This window comes from Pongo abelii, chromosome 10 (assembly GCF_028885655.2).
Source record: "Pongo abelii isolate AG06213 chromosome 10, NHGRI_mPonAbe1-v2.0_pri, whole genome shotgun sequence".
Taxonomy (NCBI): Eukaryota; Metazoa; Chordata; class Mammalia; order Primates; family Hominidae; genus Pongo; species Pongo abelii.
Window position 1 is genome coordinate 33,982,176 of NC_071995.2, and position 18,819 is coordinate 34,000,994.

An 18,819-nucleotide genomic window follows, 5' to 3' on the forward strand; every position below is an offset into this window, starting at 1 on the left:
ATAACCCTTCTTCATCAACAACTATGTGTAGCACAACTGAGGCTCTTGTAGAATATACCCTGGCTATAAGGCAGTATCTGTCATCAAGGAACTTATAGTAAATTTGGGAAGTTAAGACTGAAACCTAGGAAATAATTGCAGGGGAAGATTAAGTGATAAAGGGTACTAGTTAAACAAAGTTAAGTGATAAAAGCTTGGAGCATAATAGAAATGAAGAGAATTGAGAATCTAGGCAGTAAGGAGAGTTTTTTTATTAAAGAATCCAAAATTACGTACGTTTTTTCCTAAGACAAAACTTTATAGTCCATATAAAATGAATAGTATCACTTTCATTAACAGAAATAAAAATGCATTTACCATATCAACCTCAGTAGTAACGCAAACTAACCCTAATTCTTTTTTTTTTTTGAGACGCAGTCTCGCTCTGTCACCCAGGCTGGAGTGCAGTGGTGGGATGTCAGCTCACTGCAAGCTCCGCCTCCCAGGTTCACACCATTCTCCCGCCTCAGCCTCCCGAGTAGCTGGGACTACAGGCGCCAGCCACCATGCCTGGCTAATTTTTTGTATTTTTAGTAGAGATGGGGTTTCACCATGTTAGCCAGGATGGTCTCGATCTCCTGACCTTGTGATCTGCCTGCCTCAGCCTCCAAAGTGCTGGGATTACAGGCGTGAGCCACTGCGCCCGGCCACTAACCCTAAATTCTTATAATCAATTGCATGGAGTATTTTAAAAGACTTATAAAACTTATGCAAGCACTTTAAGCAGATAAAATAATTTTACACTTTTAAATGTGTTATTTAAAAAATATTCCTTCTATCCAAATACATAAGAAAGCGCATGCTATTAGAGAAAGGGCACAACCAGGAATGGGAAACAAATTGATGTAAGAAGGGGCCAAATAATCCTAATCTAAGCAGGGAGATTTTCTGTTTTAGTCAGAAAATATTATCTAAAGAAATTAAAGGTAGACACAGCGTTGGTGAAATAAAACATTAGGTTGTAGACTGAAGGCTTTCCTTCTCTTAGGCTTCCATTCACATCTGATTTTGAAACTTTTAAGCTGCCAAGAGCTGTTGGTAAAGATCTCATTTTAACTATCTTCATGCAGAAATTTTGAGGAAATAAGTTTTCATCAATGGGCATGAGCTTGCCTTTCAGATGAAGTTTGTCACTTAGGAAGGACACCCTAACTGCCAGCAGCTTATGCTCAGTGCAGAGCTGCACGCCTGGCCCAGGGCAGATTTGCATATTTTCTATGTACCAAGCTCTAGCCTCCCTTTCATAGACAGGTAAATGGTATTTAGGACACAGCCCTCCAATATTACATATTCCTTTGACAGGACTGGAGAAAAGACTAGAAAGGTGGAAATAAATATCAGAATTGTAAAACAATCTAAATAATAGCCACAACAATAACAACCACAGTCATCATCATAAAGCAAAAATTACAACTCCTCTCCCTCCTACTTCTAACATTAAGAAGCGTCAGTATAATGTTAGGAGTTTTATATACATTATCTAATTAATAGATTGCAAGAACCTTAAGAAGAAAGTACTCTTGATTCCTTTAAGGCTTCACTGGACATAATAAGGAGTAAATACTTCCACCTGCTGGCTCCCTTCTGAGGAGACATTTGCAGAACAAGAGACATGGGAGAGTGGCCACAGCAATTCTGTTGGACTGTGTCTAAAGCCATTTAAATGCATGATAAAGATTTCTTAGCTGGCGGGGCACGGTGGCTTATGCCTGTAATCCCAGCACTTTGGGAGGTCGAGGTGGGCGGATCATGAGGTCAGGAGTTCAAGACCAGCCTGGCCAACATAGTGAAACCCCATCTCTACTAAAAATACAAAAAAATTAGCCAGGCATGGTGGTGGGCACCTGTAATCCCAGCTACTCGGGAGGCTGAGGCAGGAGAATTGCTTGAACCCAGGAGGTGGAGCTTGCAGTGAGCAGAAATGGCACCGCTGCACTCTAGCTCGGGCGACAGTGTGAGACTCCATCTCAAAAAAAAGATTTCTTAGCTGTCAAGTAAATCTGGTCCAACAGATTATTTCATCACTTCATCTATTCCTATTACAGGCTAAGTATCCCTTATCTGAAAATCTGAAATCTGAAATACTTCAAAATCTGAAACTTTTTGAATGCTAACATAATGCTCCAAGGGAGTAATTCAGATCTTGGATTTTTGGATTAGGAATGCTCAACCAATGTAATGCAAATATTCCAAAATCTGAAAACCCCTAAATTCAAAATACTCCTGGTCTCAAGCATTTTGGATAAGTGATACTTAACCTGTATTACATTTCCTTAAACGAAAAAAAAAAAAAAAAACAAAATACACAATTTATGTTAAAACAATCTGTAATTCACGTTTTCCTAATTCTCTAATTTTTATTTCATGGTAAGGTTTTAAGGTAAATTCATACTTTTTTTTTTTTTTTTTTTTTTGAGACGTTGTCTTGCTCTGTCGCCCAGGTTGGAGTGCAGTGACACAATCTTGGCTCATTGCAATCTCCGCCCTCTGGGTCAAGCAATTCTCCTGTCTCACTCAGCCTCCCTAATTGCTGGGATTACAGGCACGCCCTACCACACCCAGCTAATTTTTCTATTCTTAGTGGAGATGGGGTTTTGCCATGTTGGCCAGGCTGGTCTCGAATTCCTGACCTCAAGTGATCCACCTATCTTGGCCTCCCAAAGTGCTAGGATTACAGGTGTGAGCCACCGCGCCCAGCTGGCTTCCTCCTTTTAATAAGTTAAACTACAGAAAGAAAGGCCTTGACTGGCAAAATAGCACTGTGGGATATATACCCGTGTCTTCTGGGTGAGATCTGTTATTCTGTTACCATGCCACAGTGCCTGTTTTTAAGTTTTTGAGAAAATATAAGTTCATAATATAAATTCACACTTTATAAGCTTCATGAATGCCAGGTAGACCAAATCCTCCCAGTAGCAGTATACATATCAGATGCAAAAACAAAATCCTATTTGTCCTGAGGTACTTTGGAAGCTTTAGAAATATTTTATTAACTTAATTCATAATTTATAAGTTGCTTTCTTCAAAATATGATGGGAAATGACTTACTGGCCATATTGCATTTCAAGCTGAAATGATAGAATTAGTAAGAAGTGGCATACAGAAGCCTCCCCAGCTCAGACCTGCTCCCTTACCCTGTCACCTTTATCACTTTGGCTTTCAGCACTTGCTCTAGCCCGGAAAGAGAGAACTATAGACACACCAGTGCTCAGATAAAGGCCGAAATCCGGCTACAGCTCTACTTACTGTAAAACTCGACTCCCTAGTGTCTGGCACTTATCCCAAGCTTAAAAATAGACTTTAGTTGCTTTCATCCATTTTATCAAGCAAATGGATATAAATCCTGCTAAATGCAAAAAGTTAATGACCTTCTCCTTGCATGTAACTAGAAGATGGTAGGTGATGAATCCTATCCACATTAGGACCAATGTCAAATATGCTGCTCTTGTCCCTTAACATTCAGTGAAGCAGCTGGAACCAGGGAGGTTTGATGAGTTTCCCAATTATACTGAATCCTCAGGGTATTTTTCCCTCCTTTGGGAAAAGGAAAAAAGAAATAGACTACCATGAATGTTTCAGAACTTCAAAAAAGTTCTCATTTGAGTTCGTTTCTAAATACATGAAAGGGCAGAGTTACATATGAGAATTTTAACTCTCTCTGTGGCTTTATTCTATCTTCCCTGTCAATTATAAAATAAGTAAATGATGAGGACTTCTGGTTGCAAATAAGCATAGGGAACACACAGCCTCTGCTGAGGCAAAGGCTCTCTCCAGACCTGGAGCCTTTGCTCTCGCTTCCTCCTCCTGTCTGGAAGGTTCATTCCACTCTGCCTCTCTTCTGGCAAAGCCCTACTCATCCTGTGGGATCCAGCTCAAATGTCACCTCCTCTATGAAATGTCACTCCCTTTCTCTGCTTTCCTTCCCATTAGAATTAATCACTCCCTGTAAACTGGCATAACCTTTCAGGAAGGCAAGTGGCAATATGTGTCAAAACTTTTAAAATATTCACTTCTAGTAACTTTTATTGGGAAACAATGTGAAATGAAGACAGAGACTAACATGCAAAAATAGTGACTACATCTTTTATAATAGCAGAAAATAAGAAACCATTAACATTCAGCAATGGGGGAAGACTGGTTGATGGTTGTCACATACCCACATGTTGAGGTATCCACGGGAGAGGCAGAGCTGACAGGCACTTTATTAGCCATACAGTTCCCTCATTAGTCAAATGGGAATTACTGTGTAAGATGAGCAGTTACATGTCAGGCACACAGTAGTTACTCAACACAAGGTAGCAACTACCATCACCTTTAAAAATGTTAACTGAAATTTATAAAATATTAATACTATAAAAATTCATATGTCATTTAAAAAATGGAATAAGGCCAGGCATGATGGCTCACGCCTGTAATCCCAGCACTTTGGAAGGCTGAGGCAGGTCAGATCACTTGAGGTCAGGAGTTCGAGACCAGCCTGGCCAACATAGTGAAACCCCGTCTCTACTAAAAATACAAAAAATTAGCTGGGCGTAGTGGCGCAAGCCTGTAATCCCAGCTACTGGGGAGGCTGAGGCAGAAGAATTGCTTGAACCCGGGAGGCAGAGGTTGCAGTGAGCCGAGATCGAGCCTCTGCACTCCAGCCTGGGCGACAGAGCGAGACTCCATCTCAAAAAAAAAAAAAAAAAAAGGAAGAAAATATCTATGAATTTCTACTCATAAACACAGGCCAAAAGGAAATGAGATTGGGGAATTTGGGAGAAGTGTTAAATGTATGAATAATAAATAGGATCTGCCATTTTCTATGTTTTCAAATAATGAGCCTGTATTTCTGTACACTTTTAAAAATCGAAATAAATTTTTTTTTTTTATGGGGACAAAGAAAGCTATGCAATTTGATTGAAGATATGTAAATATATGCATTAAAAATTAGAGAACAAAACCAAAATGATAATGGTGAGATTATGGGTGCATTTTCTTTTTTGTTTTTTAATTTCTCAAATTTCTTATCAAAAACTTGAATTTGTTTTATAATAAGTTTTTGCAAGACATTTATGGCAGTAACTACTTCAGTGATGAGATATGAAACAGGCATGAAAATAAGGCCATGTTAAGAAGGGTCTTACAGACTAAATTATGGGATTTGTCTTTTATCCTGCAGGCAATGGGGGCAGTTATTGGAAAGGTCTCCCTGGGGGCTGTGAGGCATGAGACTATTAGGAATGGATAAGAATGGAGACAGGGATGTTAATCTGGAGAAAGCTGGATTAACAGAAGATGGTGCTGGGACCAAGACAGTATCTCTGAGTAGGGAGGGAAAGATGTGGGTAGATTCCAAATACTTTTAGAAGTAGCATTAATAGGACCTGAAGACTGAGTGACTATGAGAGGTAAGGAAAAAAGAAGGTTCACCGCATGTTCTCACTCATAGGTGGGAACTGAACAATGAGAACACTTGCACACAGGATGGGGAACATCACACACTGGGGCCTGTCATGGGGTGGCGGGAAGGGGGAGGGATAGCATTAGGAGATATACCTAATGTAAATGACGGGTTAATGGGTGCAGCACACCAACATGGCATACGTATACATATGTAACAAACCTGCATGTTGTGCACATGTACCCTAGAACTTAAAGTATAATTAAAAAAAAAAAAAGAAGATTCAAAGAGTATTGAAGTTTTGGTGTCAAATTACCTGGGTGAACTACCCTCCTACCATTCACTCTGACAGGGAACAATATGCTCGGAGTTATTGCCTTGGGGCAGGCAGTGCACCATTATCTGACTGCATTCTCAGGACAACTTTTGGTAGAACTATTTCCACTTTGTAAGTAAGAAAGCTAAAGCTCAGAGAAGTAAAATATCTTGCCCAAGGGCACCTATGTAATTAGGGTGCTGGGATTCAAACTCAGCTAGCAGTGACTCTTCAGAGTCCATAATTAAACCACCAATGTCCTGCCTCCCAGCCCAACAGGACAGAGGGAGGGTTGGAGAGTAGAGAAGAAAAGTAAAAGAAGATAATATGTTCAGGCCAGGCGCGATGGCTCATGTCTGTAATCCTAGCAATTTGGGAGGCCAAGGTGGGAAGATTGCTTAAGCCCAGGAGTTTGAGACCAGCCTGGGCAATGCAGGGAGATCCCATCTGCACAAAAAATGTTTAAAAATTAGCTGGGCACAGTGGCATGCACCTTTAGTCTCAGCTACTTGGGAGGCTGAGACAGGAGGATTGCTTGAGCTCAGAAGGTCGAGGCTGCAGTGAGCCATGATAGTGCCACTGCACTCCAGCCTGGGCAACAGAGTGAGAACATGTCTCAGAAAAAAAAAAAAAAAAAAAAAAAAAAAAGAGAGAGAGAGAGATCAACAGCATCAAACACAAAGAATCCTAATCAAACAAAATGAGGACTGAAAAGCTGCTACTGGTTTTAAAAGTATGATGATTTAAAATTTTGATCTCTATGTCCAAATTATAATTTTCTTTTATACATACATTTAAAAACTATAGCACCATGTTTAATCTAAGAAGGATTTTTCAAATGTTCTTGGGTTATGATATTATAATTCTTAGATTTTCTATGAAGCATATACATTTTTAGGTTTGCATATAATTTTCATGTTTCATCATTCTCAAAACCAGTCTTTCTTCTACCTTTATCTCCAAGTGACAGTCAAGCCAGCAAGCACAACTTCAATCCTATGTATAAGCAAAATGATATTTTTAATCAAATTAGTAATTTAAGAGAGAGCAGAAATCTAGCCCAACTTGGGAAACAGAATAAAAATCCCGGTAATTTGTACTACGAAATCGAAGCATACGTAATGATGCCCAGTTTTTATAAACTGGGAATAGGCCCTGGTGTGGTGGCTCATGCCTATAATGCCAGCACTTTGAGAGGCCGAGGTGAGAAGACTGCTTGAGCCCAGGGGTTTGTGACCAGCTGGGAACACACGGAGATCCCATCTCTACAAAAAAAAAAAAAAAAAAAAAAAAAAAACACGCCCCAAAAAACCAGGAATAAAAGATTTAAAGATTTATCTCTGACTAGCTATTAAAGGATCAATATTCAGCCCCATTCCCTTCACCGTATAAAGAATGTTCATCACTAGCTAAATGTCTTCTAAAATCCTTATTCATTCTTCCTACGGAACAAATAGGCAAAGCGTCAGTGAGAAATGCTCCATAATTATACAACTTTTGAAATGGCAAAGTCTAGATGTAGGGATAGGTCTTTTAAAGCAATATCTAAAATACAGACATCGAGATGAAAAATATTTAGTTTGATCTCACAAGAATTTTAAAATCCTGCATGATGAAAGATACAAAAAACAAAGTTAAAAACAACAAAAATAAAGCAAGAGAACTATTTGCCACATATGTAACAACAAATTAGTATGTGTAATATGTAAAGAACTGTAAATCATTAAGAAAGAGATATATCTTAGTAGAAAAAATACACAATGGATTAAAAATGACAATTCACTGAAGAAATACAAAGTCAAAAACCACACCAAAAGTTGCTCAACTTCATGAATAATTAATGAAATGCAAGTGAAAAAAAAATCAGCAGAAGCTCTTTTGTGTGACCCTTACTTGACTGACCTGCAAGGCTAACCAACAACATTCTCTTTTCCCTCTGTGAAACCTCCTTGATTCTCAGAGTACTATCAAAGCTGGTAGGTTACTCTATTTGAGCCTTTGCACTTCTATTTCTACCAATTGAGTTACATGTTTACCAATAGTAATTTAGGTTTGCTTCCCAGGGTATTTATGTCAATTGTATTTGTTGTAATTATGTAATTTACTTACCTATTCTATAAATGGATGAAATATAAGTATAGAAAGAGTACTTATTTCTCTGAAAATTAACTTGAATGCTTTAGAAAGACTAGATAAAGGTGAAAAGCTTAAGAGAGCTCTGTAATTAGTGATGGATAGAATTAATGTAAGAGACTAGGATTTGAACTCAGATGAATTAGTTCCATTAAGTTCTCATTACACTTTAAACTTAAACTAAAAATGGCAGATGATATATAATGGGCATAGTTTATGCATACAAGACGATGACAAATTCTATAAAAGGGTTTATTTTATCATTTAAAAAAATATTTTTCTCAATAACTTTTTTGTGTGTGTATGTGTGTGTGACAGAGTCTCTCTCTGTTGCCCAGGCTGAAGTACACTGGCATGATCTTGGCTCACTGCAACCTCTGCCTCCTGGGTTCAAGATATCCTCCTGCCTCTGCCTTCTGAGTAGCTGGGACTACAGGTGCATGCCACCACGCCAGTTAATTCTTGTATTTTTAGTACAGATGGGGTTTCACCATGGTAGCCAGGCTGGTCTTGAACTCCTGATCTCAGGTGATCTGCCCGCCTTGGCCTCCCAAAGTTCTGGGATTACAGGTATGAGCCACAGCATCTGGCCCTCAATAACTCTTTGATTGGACAACTATTAGTCTTGATTTCAAATATAAGAAAATTTCTATGATAATGAAATGCCTATTTTTGCTTATCAGATTAACAAAAACAAACAAAAGAATAATACCTTGTGGTAGTAATGGTACATGGAAATGAACACTCTGATAAAATGTTGATGGGAGTGTAAATTTGTACAATTTTTGGGAGGACTTATTGGGGAGCTATTTACCAAAATTAAAAATGACTCGATAGTAATTAACAACTCAACTTACCTACTGCCTGAAACAAAAATTGGACAAAACATACAATGGTTTCAATAACTGAAAATGAGTAAATGATGGATGGCGATCCCTTAGATATCACTGCCTCGGGAGAGTTCCCAGGCTATGGGGCAGTGAGAGAAAACTTAAGTGAAACTCAACAGAGTTGAGGGCACAGAGCTCAGAGTTTGAGAAGACCAAAGGGGCTAATTTTTGCAGAAAAGAGTACCACAGAGAAAAGAGCTGAACAGAAAGAGAACTCCTGAGATCTGCAGAGGACCTGCCTGCTAGTATTCAGTAGAGTATTAATTAGTACATGTGGTATGAGGAAACTGTCTGAGGCCAGGGAAATAATCATCCAAAAGGATTTAAGGGAACAGCTCCTTATCTTCACACAGGCCTAGGAACAATGACTATTCTTACCAGCCAGCCAGAAAAATCTCACAAATTCCTGCTACATTAGATAGAGTTCTCAGAAGTGTCTTGCCTTAAGAAGTAGGGATTAATTATCTCTAGAATAAGTGCTGCTCTGGTTCCACTTAACAAATCTTAAAAGTAGAATTTGAGGGCAAGGAGAGGGAAAGCATTAGGACAAATACCTAATGCACGCGGGGCTTAAAACCTAGATGACGGGTTGATAGATGCAGCAAACCACCATGGCACATGTATACCTATATAACAAACCTACACACTGCACATGTATCCCAGAGCTTTTTTTAAAAAGTAGAATTTGGTCTGGGTGCGGTGGCGCACGCCTGTAATCCCAGCACTTTGGGAGGCCAAGGTGGGCAGATCACGAGGTCAGGAGTTTAAGACCAGCCTGGCCAGCATGGTAAAACCCCATCTCTACTAAAAATACAAAAATTAGCCAGGCATGGTGACATGCGCCTGTAATCCCAGCTACTTGGGAGGCTGAGGCAAGAGAATTGCTTGAACCCGGGAGGTGGAGGTTGCAGTGAGCTGAGATCGTACCACTGCACTCCAGCCTGGGTGACAGAGCAAGACTCTGTCTCAAAACAAACAAACAAACAAACAAACAAACCAACCAACCAACCAACCAGAATTTGAAAGGATCAAACTGTTTCCAAGTACCTTAACTGCACCCAGAACAAAGCTCAAGAATATTTACAAAAATATCCAGCATCCAACAAGATAAAATTCACAATGCCTAGGAGCCAATAAAAACTGCCAGGCATGCAAAGAAGAAGAAAAATATGACCCATAATGTGGAGAAAAACCAATCAATCAAAAGCTACCTAGAATAGACACAGATGTTAGAATTAGCAGACAAGGACATTAAGGTAGCAATTTTATCTGTCTTCCATATGTTCAAAAATCTTGAGCAAAGATAGAACATGTTAAATAGAAACATAGAAGACATAAAAACACTGAAATCTAAATTTTAGAGATGAAAACTACAAGGTATGAAGAAAAATACACTGAATAAGATTAATGGCATATTAAACACATATTAATGTATTAATGGCATATTAAACACATATTAAGAGATTAACAAACTTAAAGCATAGGAATTGAGCTTATCTAAAAACACAGAGAAAGAAGACTAAAAAAGAAAGACCTAAAGAAGCCTAATGTGTATGTAATTGTAGTTCCCAAAGGAGGAATAGAAAAAATGTGAAAATTTTCTAATTTTGATGAAAAGTAGAAATTCACAAATCTATGAAGCTCAGTGAACTCCCAAGCACAAAAAAACTAAGAGAAACTACACTAAGGCACATGTGACCAAACTGATCAACACCAGTAAGAAAGAGACAATCTTAAAAGCAGCCAGAGGTGGGAAGAAAAGACTCATGTATGGAGGAAGAAAGATAAGGATGACAGGAGATTTCTTATCTGAAACAATGCAAGTGATGCAAGTGAGAAGACAGTGGATCAATTTCTTTCTTTCTCTGAGACAGAGACAGAGTCTCACTCTGTCGCCCAGGCTGGAGTGCAATGGTGTGATCTCAGCTCATTGCAACCTTCGCCTCCTGGGTTCAAGCGATTCTCCTGCCTCAGCCTCCTAAGTAGCTGGGATTACAGGCACCCGCCACCATACCTGGCTAATTTTGTATTTTTAGTAGAGACAGGGTTTTACCATGTTGCCCAGGCCGGTCTTGAACTCCTGGCCTCAAGTGATCTGCCCACCTCAGTCCTCCAAAGGGCTGGGATTACAGGCGTGAGCCACCATGCCGTGGCCAACTTTCAGTACTAATATTTAGAAACTGTTAACCTGGAATTCTAAAGCCAGTGAAAATACCTTTCAAAAGCAAAGATGAAATTCTTTTTCAGACATACAGAAGCTGAAATAATGCAGGTTTGCTGGTGATGAACTAAAATAAATATTTTTTAAAAATTCTTCAGGTAGGCCAGGCATGGTGGCTCACACCTGCAATCCCAGCACTTTGGGAGGCCAAGGCGGGTGGATCACCTGAAGTCGGGAGTTTGAGACCAGCCTGACCAACATGGAGAAACCCCATCTCTACTAAAAATACAAATTAGCCGGGCATGGTGGCACATGCCTGTAATCCCAGCTACTCGGGAGGCTGAGGCAGGAGAATCGCTTGAACTCAGGAGGTGGAGGTTGCAGTGAGCCAAGATCGTGCCATTGCACTCTAGCCTGGGCAACAAGAGTGAAACTCTGTCTCAAAAAAAAAAGGAAAGAAAATTCTTCAGGTAGTCTGGACATGGTGGCTCATACCTATAATCCCTGCACTTTGGGAGGTAGATCACTTGAGGAGGACCCAAATGGATCACTTTGAGAGGCAGGTGGATCACTTGAGGTCAGGAGTGAAAGACCAGCCTGGCCAACATGGCAAAACCCTACCTCTACTAAAAATACAAAAATTAGCCGGGCGTAGTGGCGGGCACCTGTAATTCCAGCTATTCGGGAGGTTGAGTCAGGAGAATCGCATGAACACGAAAGGTGCAGTGAGCTAAGATCGCGCCACTGGTTGCAGTGAGCTAAGATCACGCCACTGCATTCCAGCCTGGGTGACAGAGTGAGACTCTGTCTCATAAATAAATAAATATTCTTGCCTCGCCATCTTGGATCCTGTGGAGACCTGCTAGGAACAGGACTTCTAAACGGAAATACGACTGGAAAGCAGGCTGTAGTCCGAGGCCATTTTTGCTGGCTATAAGTGGGGTCTCCAGAACAAAAGGGAACACATCTCTTCTTAAAATTAAAGGTGTTTATGCCCGAGACGAAACAGAATTCTATTTGGGCAAGAGATGTCCTTATGTATACAAAGCAAAGAACAACACGGTGACTCCTGGCAGCAAACCAAACAAAACCAGAGTAATCTGGGGAAAGGTAACTCAGGCCCATGAAAACAGTGGCATGGTTTGTGCCAAATTCTGAAGGAATCTTCCTGCTAGAGCTATTGGACACAGAGTCCGAGTGATGCTGTACCCCTCAAGGATTTAAACAATAATAAACAATAATAAATAAAAGTGGATTTGTAAAAAACAAAACAAAATAAAAAATTTCAGGTAAAGGTAAAGGATCACACTATCTACAGAAACAAATAAAGAGCACTGGAGCAACTTAGATCAAATGGACAAATCCCTTGAAAGACTCCCTTGAAAGACACAAACTACCAAAGCTCACTAAAAAAGCCATTGATAGCCTAAACAGCCCCACAGCAGTTAAAGAAACTGAATTTGCAGCTAAGAACCTTCCCACACATAAAAATTTTCAGGCTGAGATGGCTTCACTGCTGAAGTCTACCAAACATTTAAGGAAGAAATAATACCATTTCTAACCAAACTCTTTCCAAAAACTGAAAAGAAGGGAATACTTCCCAGTTCATTCTATGAGACTAGTATTACCCTCAACTCAAAATCAGACAAAGACACTAAAAGTACAGATCATGTCTTTTATACAGATATAAGATTTCTTAACAAGATTTTAGCAAATCTAGTCATAAAACCTACAAAGTGACAGTACATCATAACCAGGTGGGGTTTATGAATGGAATAACATTTTAAAGTCAATCAAGGTAATTTACCATAATGGCAAAATTAAAATAAAAAACCATAAAAAATATTTCAATAAACGCATAAAAAGCATCTGACTAAATCCAACATCCATTCGTGATTCAAAAACTCCATTAAAGCAGGAGTAGAAGGGAAGTTCTTCAACTTGATATGGTCATTTATAAAAAACCTACAGGTAGCATAATATTTAAGGGTGAAAGAAAGACTGAATACTTTTGCCCTGAGATTAGAAACAGGATAATATGCCCACGCTCACCATTTCTTTTCAAGATTGTAGGAGAAGTTCTAGCCAGTACTATACACACACACACACGTAAATATATATAATATATATATATATATCTATTCTATATACTAGCAATGAACAACCAAAAATAGAAATTAAAAAGTACCATTTATAATAGCATTTGGAAATATGATAAACTTAGGGATAAATCTAAGAAAAGACATGAAAGACCTCTACAGTAAAAACTATAAAACTCTGCTGAGAAAAACTGAAGACCTAAATAGATGTTAAGATGTACCATGGTCATGGGTCACAACACTCAATATTGTTAAGATGTCAGTTCTCTCCATATTGATCTACAGATTCAGTGCAATCTCTAACAAAATCCCAGCAATTATTTTTTAAGAAATTGACAAGCTGATTCTAAACTTCAAATGGAACTGCTGAAGATGCAGAATAGCCAAAACTTTGAAAAAGAATAAAATGGGAGGACTAACATTACCTAATTTCAAGACTTATAAAACTATAGTAATCAAGACTGTGGAATTTGAATAAGACAGACAAATAGTCTTCATCTTTGCTGAAGACTAATTACTCTGGGATTATTATCTAACATGTCTGTTTCTCTGAATCAGATGATGAGAAGTTGGCCCCTTTCTGGGTGAAGGCTTTTTGAAAGTAAGACGTGGTTGACTTGAGTCATTTTTATTTGCACTAGGATGTAAGAATGTTTCACATTCCCAGTTTTCCATGGTATCCACACAAAAATGAATTTTCTCAAAATTCATTTAGGAAATAATACTTGGGAATAGTAAACATTCAAAAATAATCTTACAGGCCGGGTGTGGTGGCTCACACCTGTAATCCCAACACTTTGGGAGGCTGAGGTGAGCGGATCACTTGAGGTCAGGAGTTGGAGACCAGCTTAGCCAACATGGTGAAACCCTGTCTCTACCAAAAATACAAAAATTAGCCGGGTGTGGTGGCAGGTACCTGTAATCCCAGCTATTCAGGAGGCTGAGGCAGGAGAATCACTTGAACCCAGGAGGCGGAGGTTGCAGTGAGCCAAGATCATGCCAACTGCACTCCAGCATGGGTGACAGAACAAGACTCCATCTCAGAAAAAAAAAAAAAAAAAAAAAAAAAAAATCGGCTGGGCATAGTGGCTTACGCCTGTAATCCCAACACTTTGGGAGGCCGAGGTGGGCAGATCACTTGAGGCAAGAAGTTCAAGACCAGCCTGGCCAACATGATGAAACCTCAACTCTACTAAAAAAAAAATACACAAATTAGCCATGCATGGTGACACATGCCTATAATCCCAGCTACTCGGGAGGCTGAGGCAGGAGAATGGCTTGAATCTGGGAGGCAGAGGCTGCAGTGAGCCAAGATTGCGCCACTGCATTCCTGCCTGGAACAGAGTGACTCCGTCTCAAAAAAAAAAAAAAAAAAAAAGACAAATAGATCAATAGAACAGAATACACAGTCCAGAAATAGACTCACATATTTGATCAATTCCTTTTCAGCAAAGATACAAAGACAATTTAGCAGTGAAATAAAAGTCTTTGCAACAAATGATACCTGAACAATTAAATTTACATATGCCAAAAAAAGGAACTTCAGTCCACATCTTACAATATATAAAAAATTAACCACAAATGGACCACAGAACAACTAAAATATATAATACTTACAAAACTTCTAGGATAAAATATAGATTATCTTCTAACCTTTGAATAGGGAAAGATTTCTTAGATACACATGAAAAGCACAAACCATAAAGGGAAAAAACTGAATAAATTAAATCCCATTAAAATGAAAACCTATTAGGAGATGAAAAAACAAAGCACAACTGGGAGAAAATATTTTCATATTATATATCTAGAAAAGGTCTTGTGTATAGAAAATATTCAAAAACTTCCAAAATTCAATAATAAGAAAACAAAACAAAACAAAATGGGCAAAAGAATTGAATACACATTTCACCAAAGAAGATATGTAAGTGGCAAATAAGCACATAAAGAGATGTTTTGGCTGGGTGTGGTGGCTCATGCCTGTAATCCCATCACTTTGGGAGGCCAAGGTAGCTGGCTCCTTTGAACTTGGGAGTTGGAGACCAGCTTGGGCAACATGGTGAAACCCCGTCTTTACAAAAAATACAAAAATTAGCAAGGTGTGGTAGTGCACCGGTAGGCCCAGCTACTTGGGAGGCTGAAGTGGGAAGATCACTTGAGCCCGAGAGGTGGAGGCTGCAGTGAGCCAAGATTGTGCCACTGCACTCCAGCCTGGGCAACAGAGGCAGATCCTCTCTCAAAAAAAAAAAAGTTCAACCCCTTTGTCATTGGGGAAATGCAAATTAAAACCACAATAAAACACCTGTACAAACTTACAGGCTAACATTAAGGCTCACTACATCAAATGTTAAGATGAGGAGGAACTGGAACTCTCATAAATTGCGAGTGAGAATGTGAAATGGCACAGCTACTTTGTAAAATGGTTTAGCAGTTTCTTAAAAAGTCAAACATACACCTACCATACCATCCAGGCATTTACTCCTAGGTATTTACTGAAGAGAAATAAAAGCATACATCTACATGAAGACTTGTATACAAATGTTCACGGTAGCTTTATTTGTAATAGCCAAAACTTCGGATTAACATGAAATGGGTGAATCTCGAAAGACTTACTCTGAGTAAAATAATTCAAACTAAAAAAAGCTTATATTCTATATGATTCCATTTATATAAAATTCGAGAAAATTCAATCAATAGTGACAGAAACCAGATCATGGCTGGGCATGGTGGCTCACGCCTGTAACCCCAGAACTTTGGGAGGCCGAGGAAGGAGGACTGCTTGAGCCAAGTGTTCCAGACCAGCCTGGGTAACATAGTGAGATCCCCATCTCTACAAAAAATACAAAACTTAGCTGGGCATGATTGTGTGTATCTACAGTCCCAGCTACCCAGGAGGCTGGGGTGGGAGGATTGCTTGAGCCCAGAAAGTTGAGGCTGCAGTGAGCTGTGATCACACCACTGCTCTCCAGCCTAAGCGACACAGTGAGACCCTATCTCAAAACACAGAAAGAAAGCAGATCACTGATTGTTTTGGGAGGCTGTTAGTAGGTTGCGGGCAGGTGGGATATATGGATTACAAAGGGGCACAAGAAAATGCTGGAGGTAATGGATACATTTGTTATCTTGATTGTGATGATGGTTTTATAGTGTCAAACCTGTCAAAACTATGTCAGATTGTACCTCAATAAGGTAGTTAAAAAATGAACCAACAAAACTGATACATTTAGACAACAGAAACCTATGCAGCATCTTAAAAGAATGAGGTAAAATTAATATATATTGAAGATTTCCAAGATACAGTGTGAAAAAATAAAGTACTGTAAGTAGTAAGTTATCATTTATGATTTCATGTTTTAAAAAGGATACTCAATCAACTGTTTCAACAATTGTTTCTACGTGTATAAAATCTCTCTGGAAAGATGAAAAAATTGACATATGTGTTTGTGTGTGAGAGAGAGTGAAAGAGACAGAACAGAGACAATATATAGGCTGGAGTTTGGAGTACAAGAGACTTAACTTTTCACTGAACACCTTTTTGAGCTGTGATTCCTCCTCCCTCACAAATGTATCACTTTTTAAAACAAATATAAAATAACATATTGATTCCATCTCTGAGGATCTGTCCTACAGGAACAGAAGTGTCAAAACATATGCACAAAGCAATTCATTGAACAATTGTCACAAACGTTAATGGAATCACTGAATAAAAAAAGTTGCAAAACCCTCACCTCTGGGGATGGTTCTAAATGGAGAGGTTGAGGAGACAGGAAAAGAAGAGGGAGGTTTGTGTAGTGACTTACTTTCTACATTTCCGAATTGCAGGAAATATTTTTGGTAATGAGTGGCTGTTTTCTTTTAAAGTAAAAGACCTCAATGAAGTTTTTGTTTGTTTTTTCTTCTTCAGGATGAGTCTCGCTCTATCGTCCAGGCTGGAGTGCAGTGGTGCAATCTTGGCTCACTGCAGCCTCTGCCTCCTGGGTTCAAGCGATTCTCCTCCCTCAGCCTCCTGAGTAGCTGGGATTACAGGCATGTGCCACCACACATGGCTAATTTTTGTATTTTTTTTTAGTAGAGTTGGGGTTTCATCATGTTGGCCAGGCTGGTCTTGAACTCCTTGCCTCAAGTGATCTGCCCGCCTTGGCCTCCCAAAGTGCTGGGATTACAGGCGTGAGCCACTGCACCCGGTCGATTTTCTTTTCTTCTCTTTTCTTTTTTTCTGAGATGGAGTCTTGTTCTGTCACCCAGGCTGGAGTGCAGTGGCGCGATCTCAGTTCACTGCAACCTCTGCCTCCTAGTTCCAGCGATTCTCCTGCCTCAGCCTCCCGAGTAGCTGGGATTACAGGTGCCTGCCACTGCACCCAGCTAATTTTTGTATTTTTATTATAGACAGGGGTTCCACCATGTTGGCCAGGTTGGTCTCAAATTCCTGACCTTGTGATCCACCTGCCTCGGCCTCCCAAAGTGCTGGGAATATAGGTGTGAACCACCGCGCCCAGTCCCAATTTTTAAAAATTTAAATAAATTATTGGTTTCAGTGTGCAAGGTCACCATAACAGAAGTGAAAGTGTGTTGCGCTTTGCAATGGACTGAAGATGACACTCACCCTCTTCCGAGCTTCAGATTTCTGGAAGCACTCGTGCTGTATGAAAGTGGCTGCAGCAGAAATCCTAGACGCCGATATGTGGTCTGCATCAAGCATACTCACTGCTCGCTCCAGAGTCATCTCCATGTCTGCATTCCTAGACAAACAGGCACAGATTCAGCCAGATTCCAGACCTCCCTCCTCCTGCCTACCAACTTGGTCCTTCAGATATGACTCAGCAAATACTGGGAAGCCCATCTAAACCTTGGCTTTTCTTCAGCCAAAAGAAAAATCAGCACCCAAGATCACAAGGCAGAGGGACTACTGGCTAGAAATTCTCCAGCTCTGATCAGATAGGAGACATTGGACGATGTCATTTGATTGAATTACACCATATACCAAAGAAAGAGCTGAACTTTTAAAAATAAATATGAGGCTGAGGTGGGCGGATCACTTGAGGTCAGGAGTTCAAGACCAGCCTGGTCAACATGGTGAAACCCCATCTCTACTAAAAATACAAAAAATTAGCTGGGTGTGGTGGTATACACCTGTAATCTCAGGTGTAATACTATAATACTCAGGAGGCTGAGGCAGGAGAATCACTTGAACCCGGGAGGTGGAGGTTTCAGTGAGCAGAGATAGTGCCACTTCACTCCAGCCTAGGAGGAAAAATGAGACTCCATATCAAAAAAAAAAAAAAAAGGAAAAAAGATAAATATGTATCCTATGATTCTTACACCTTTAAAAGCAACTTTAAAGGCACAATAAGACTTTTAAAAGAATCCAAAAGAAATCTGTTTACAGAAATTAAAAATTATTTCTAGGCTGGACATGGTGGCTTACATCTGTAATCCCAGCACTTTGCAAGGGCGAGGCAGGAGGATTGCTTGAGTCCAGGAATTCAAGACCAGCCCTGGCAACATAGTGAGACCCTGTCTTTACAAAAAACAAACAAACAAAATCAGCTGGGTGTGGTGTCATGTGCCTGTAAACCCAGCTACTTGGAAGGCTGAGGTGGGAGGATCGCTTGAGCCTGGGAGGTCAAGGCTGCAATGAGCCTTGGTCACGCCACTGCACTCCAGCCTGAGCAATAGAGCGAGACTCTGTTTCAAAAACAAACAAACAAACAAACAAAATAATGACTAAAGACATGCTTTAAAGGTAATTTAGGACTGTTCTTTGGCTTCAAAGAGGGTTATACCTGATTCATTCCAGGTAA

The 18,819-nt window shown here is 39.7% G+C and overlaps 1 protein-coding gene and 1 pseudogene across 2 annotated transcripts in view; one reads left to right on the top strand and one right to left on the bottom strand.

The window, feature by feature from the left end:
- PKP2 (plakophilin 2) overlaps positions 1-18,819 on the bottom strand; it is a 105,561-nt gene that overhangs the window by 59,951 nt on the left and 26,791 nt on the right. For both annotated transcript variants that reach the window (XM_024257391.3, XM_063712111.1), the window contains exon 4: positions 17,622-17,757. In XM_024257391.3, the coding sequence (XP_024113159.1) occupies positions 17,622-17,757 (136 nt within the window). The remainder of the gene's footprint in view (positions 1-17,621; positions 17,758-18,819) is intronic.
- Positions 11,804-12,146, top strand: LOC112135756 (large ribosomal subunit protein eL33-like; annotated as a pseudogene).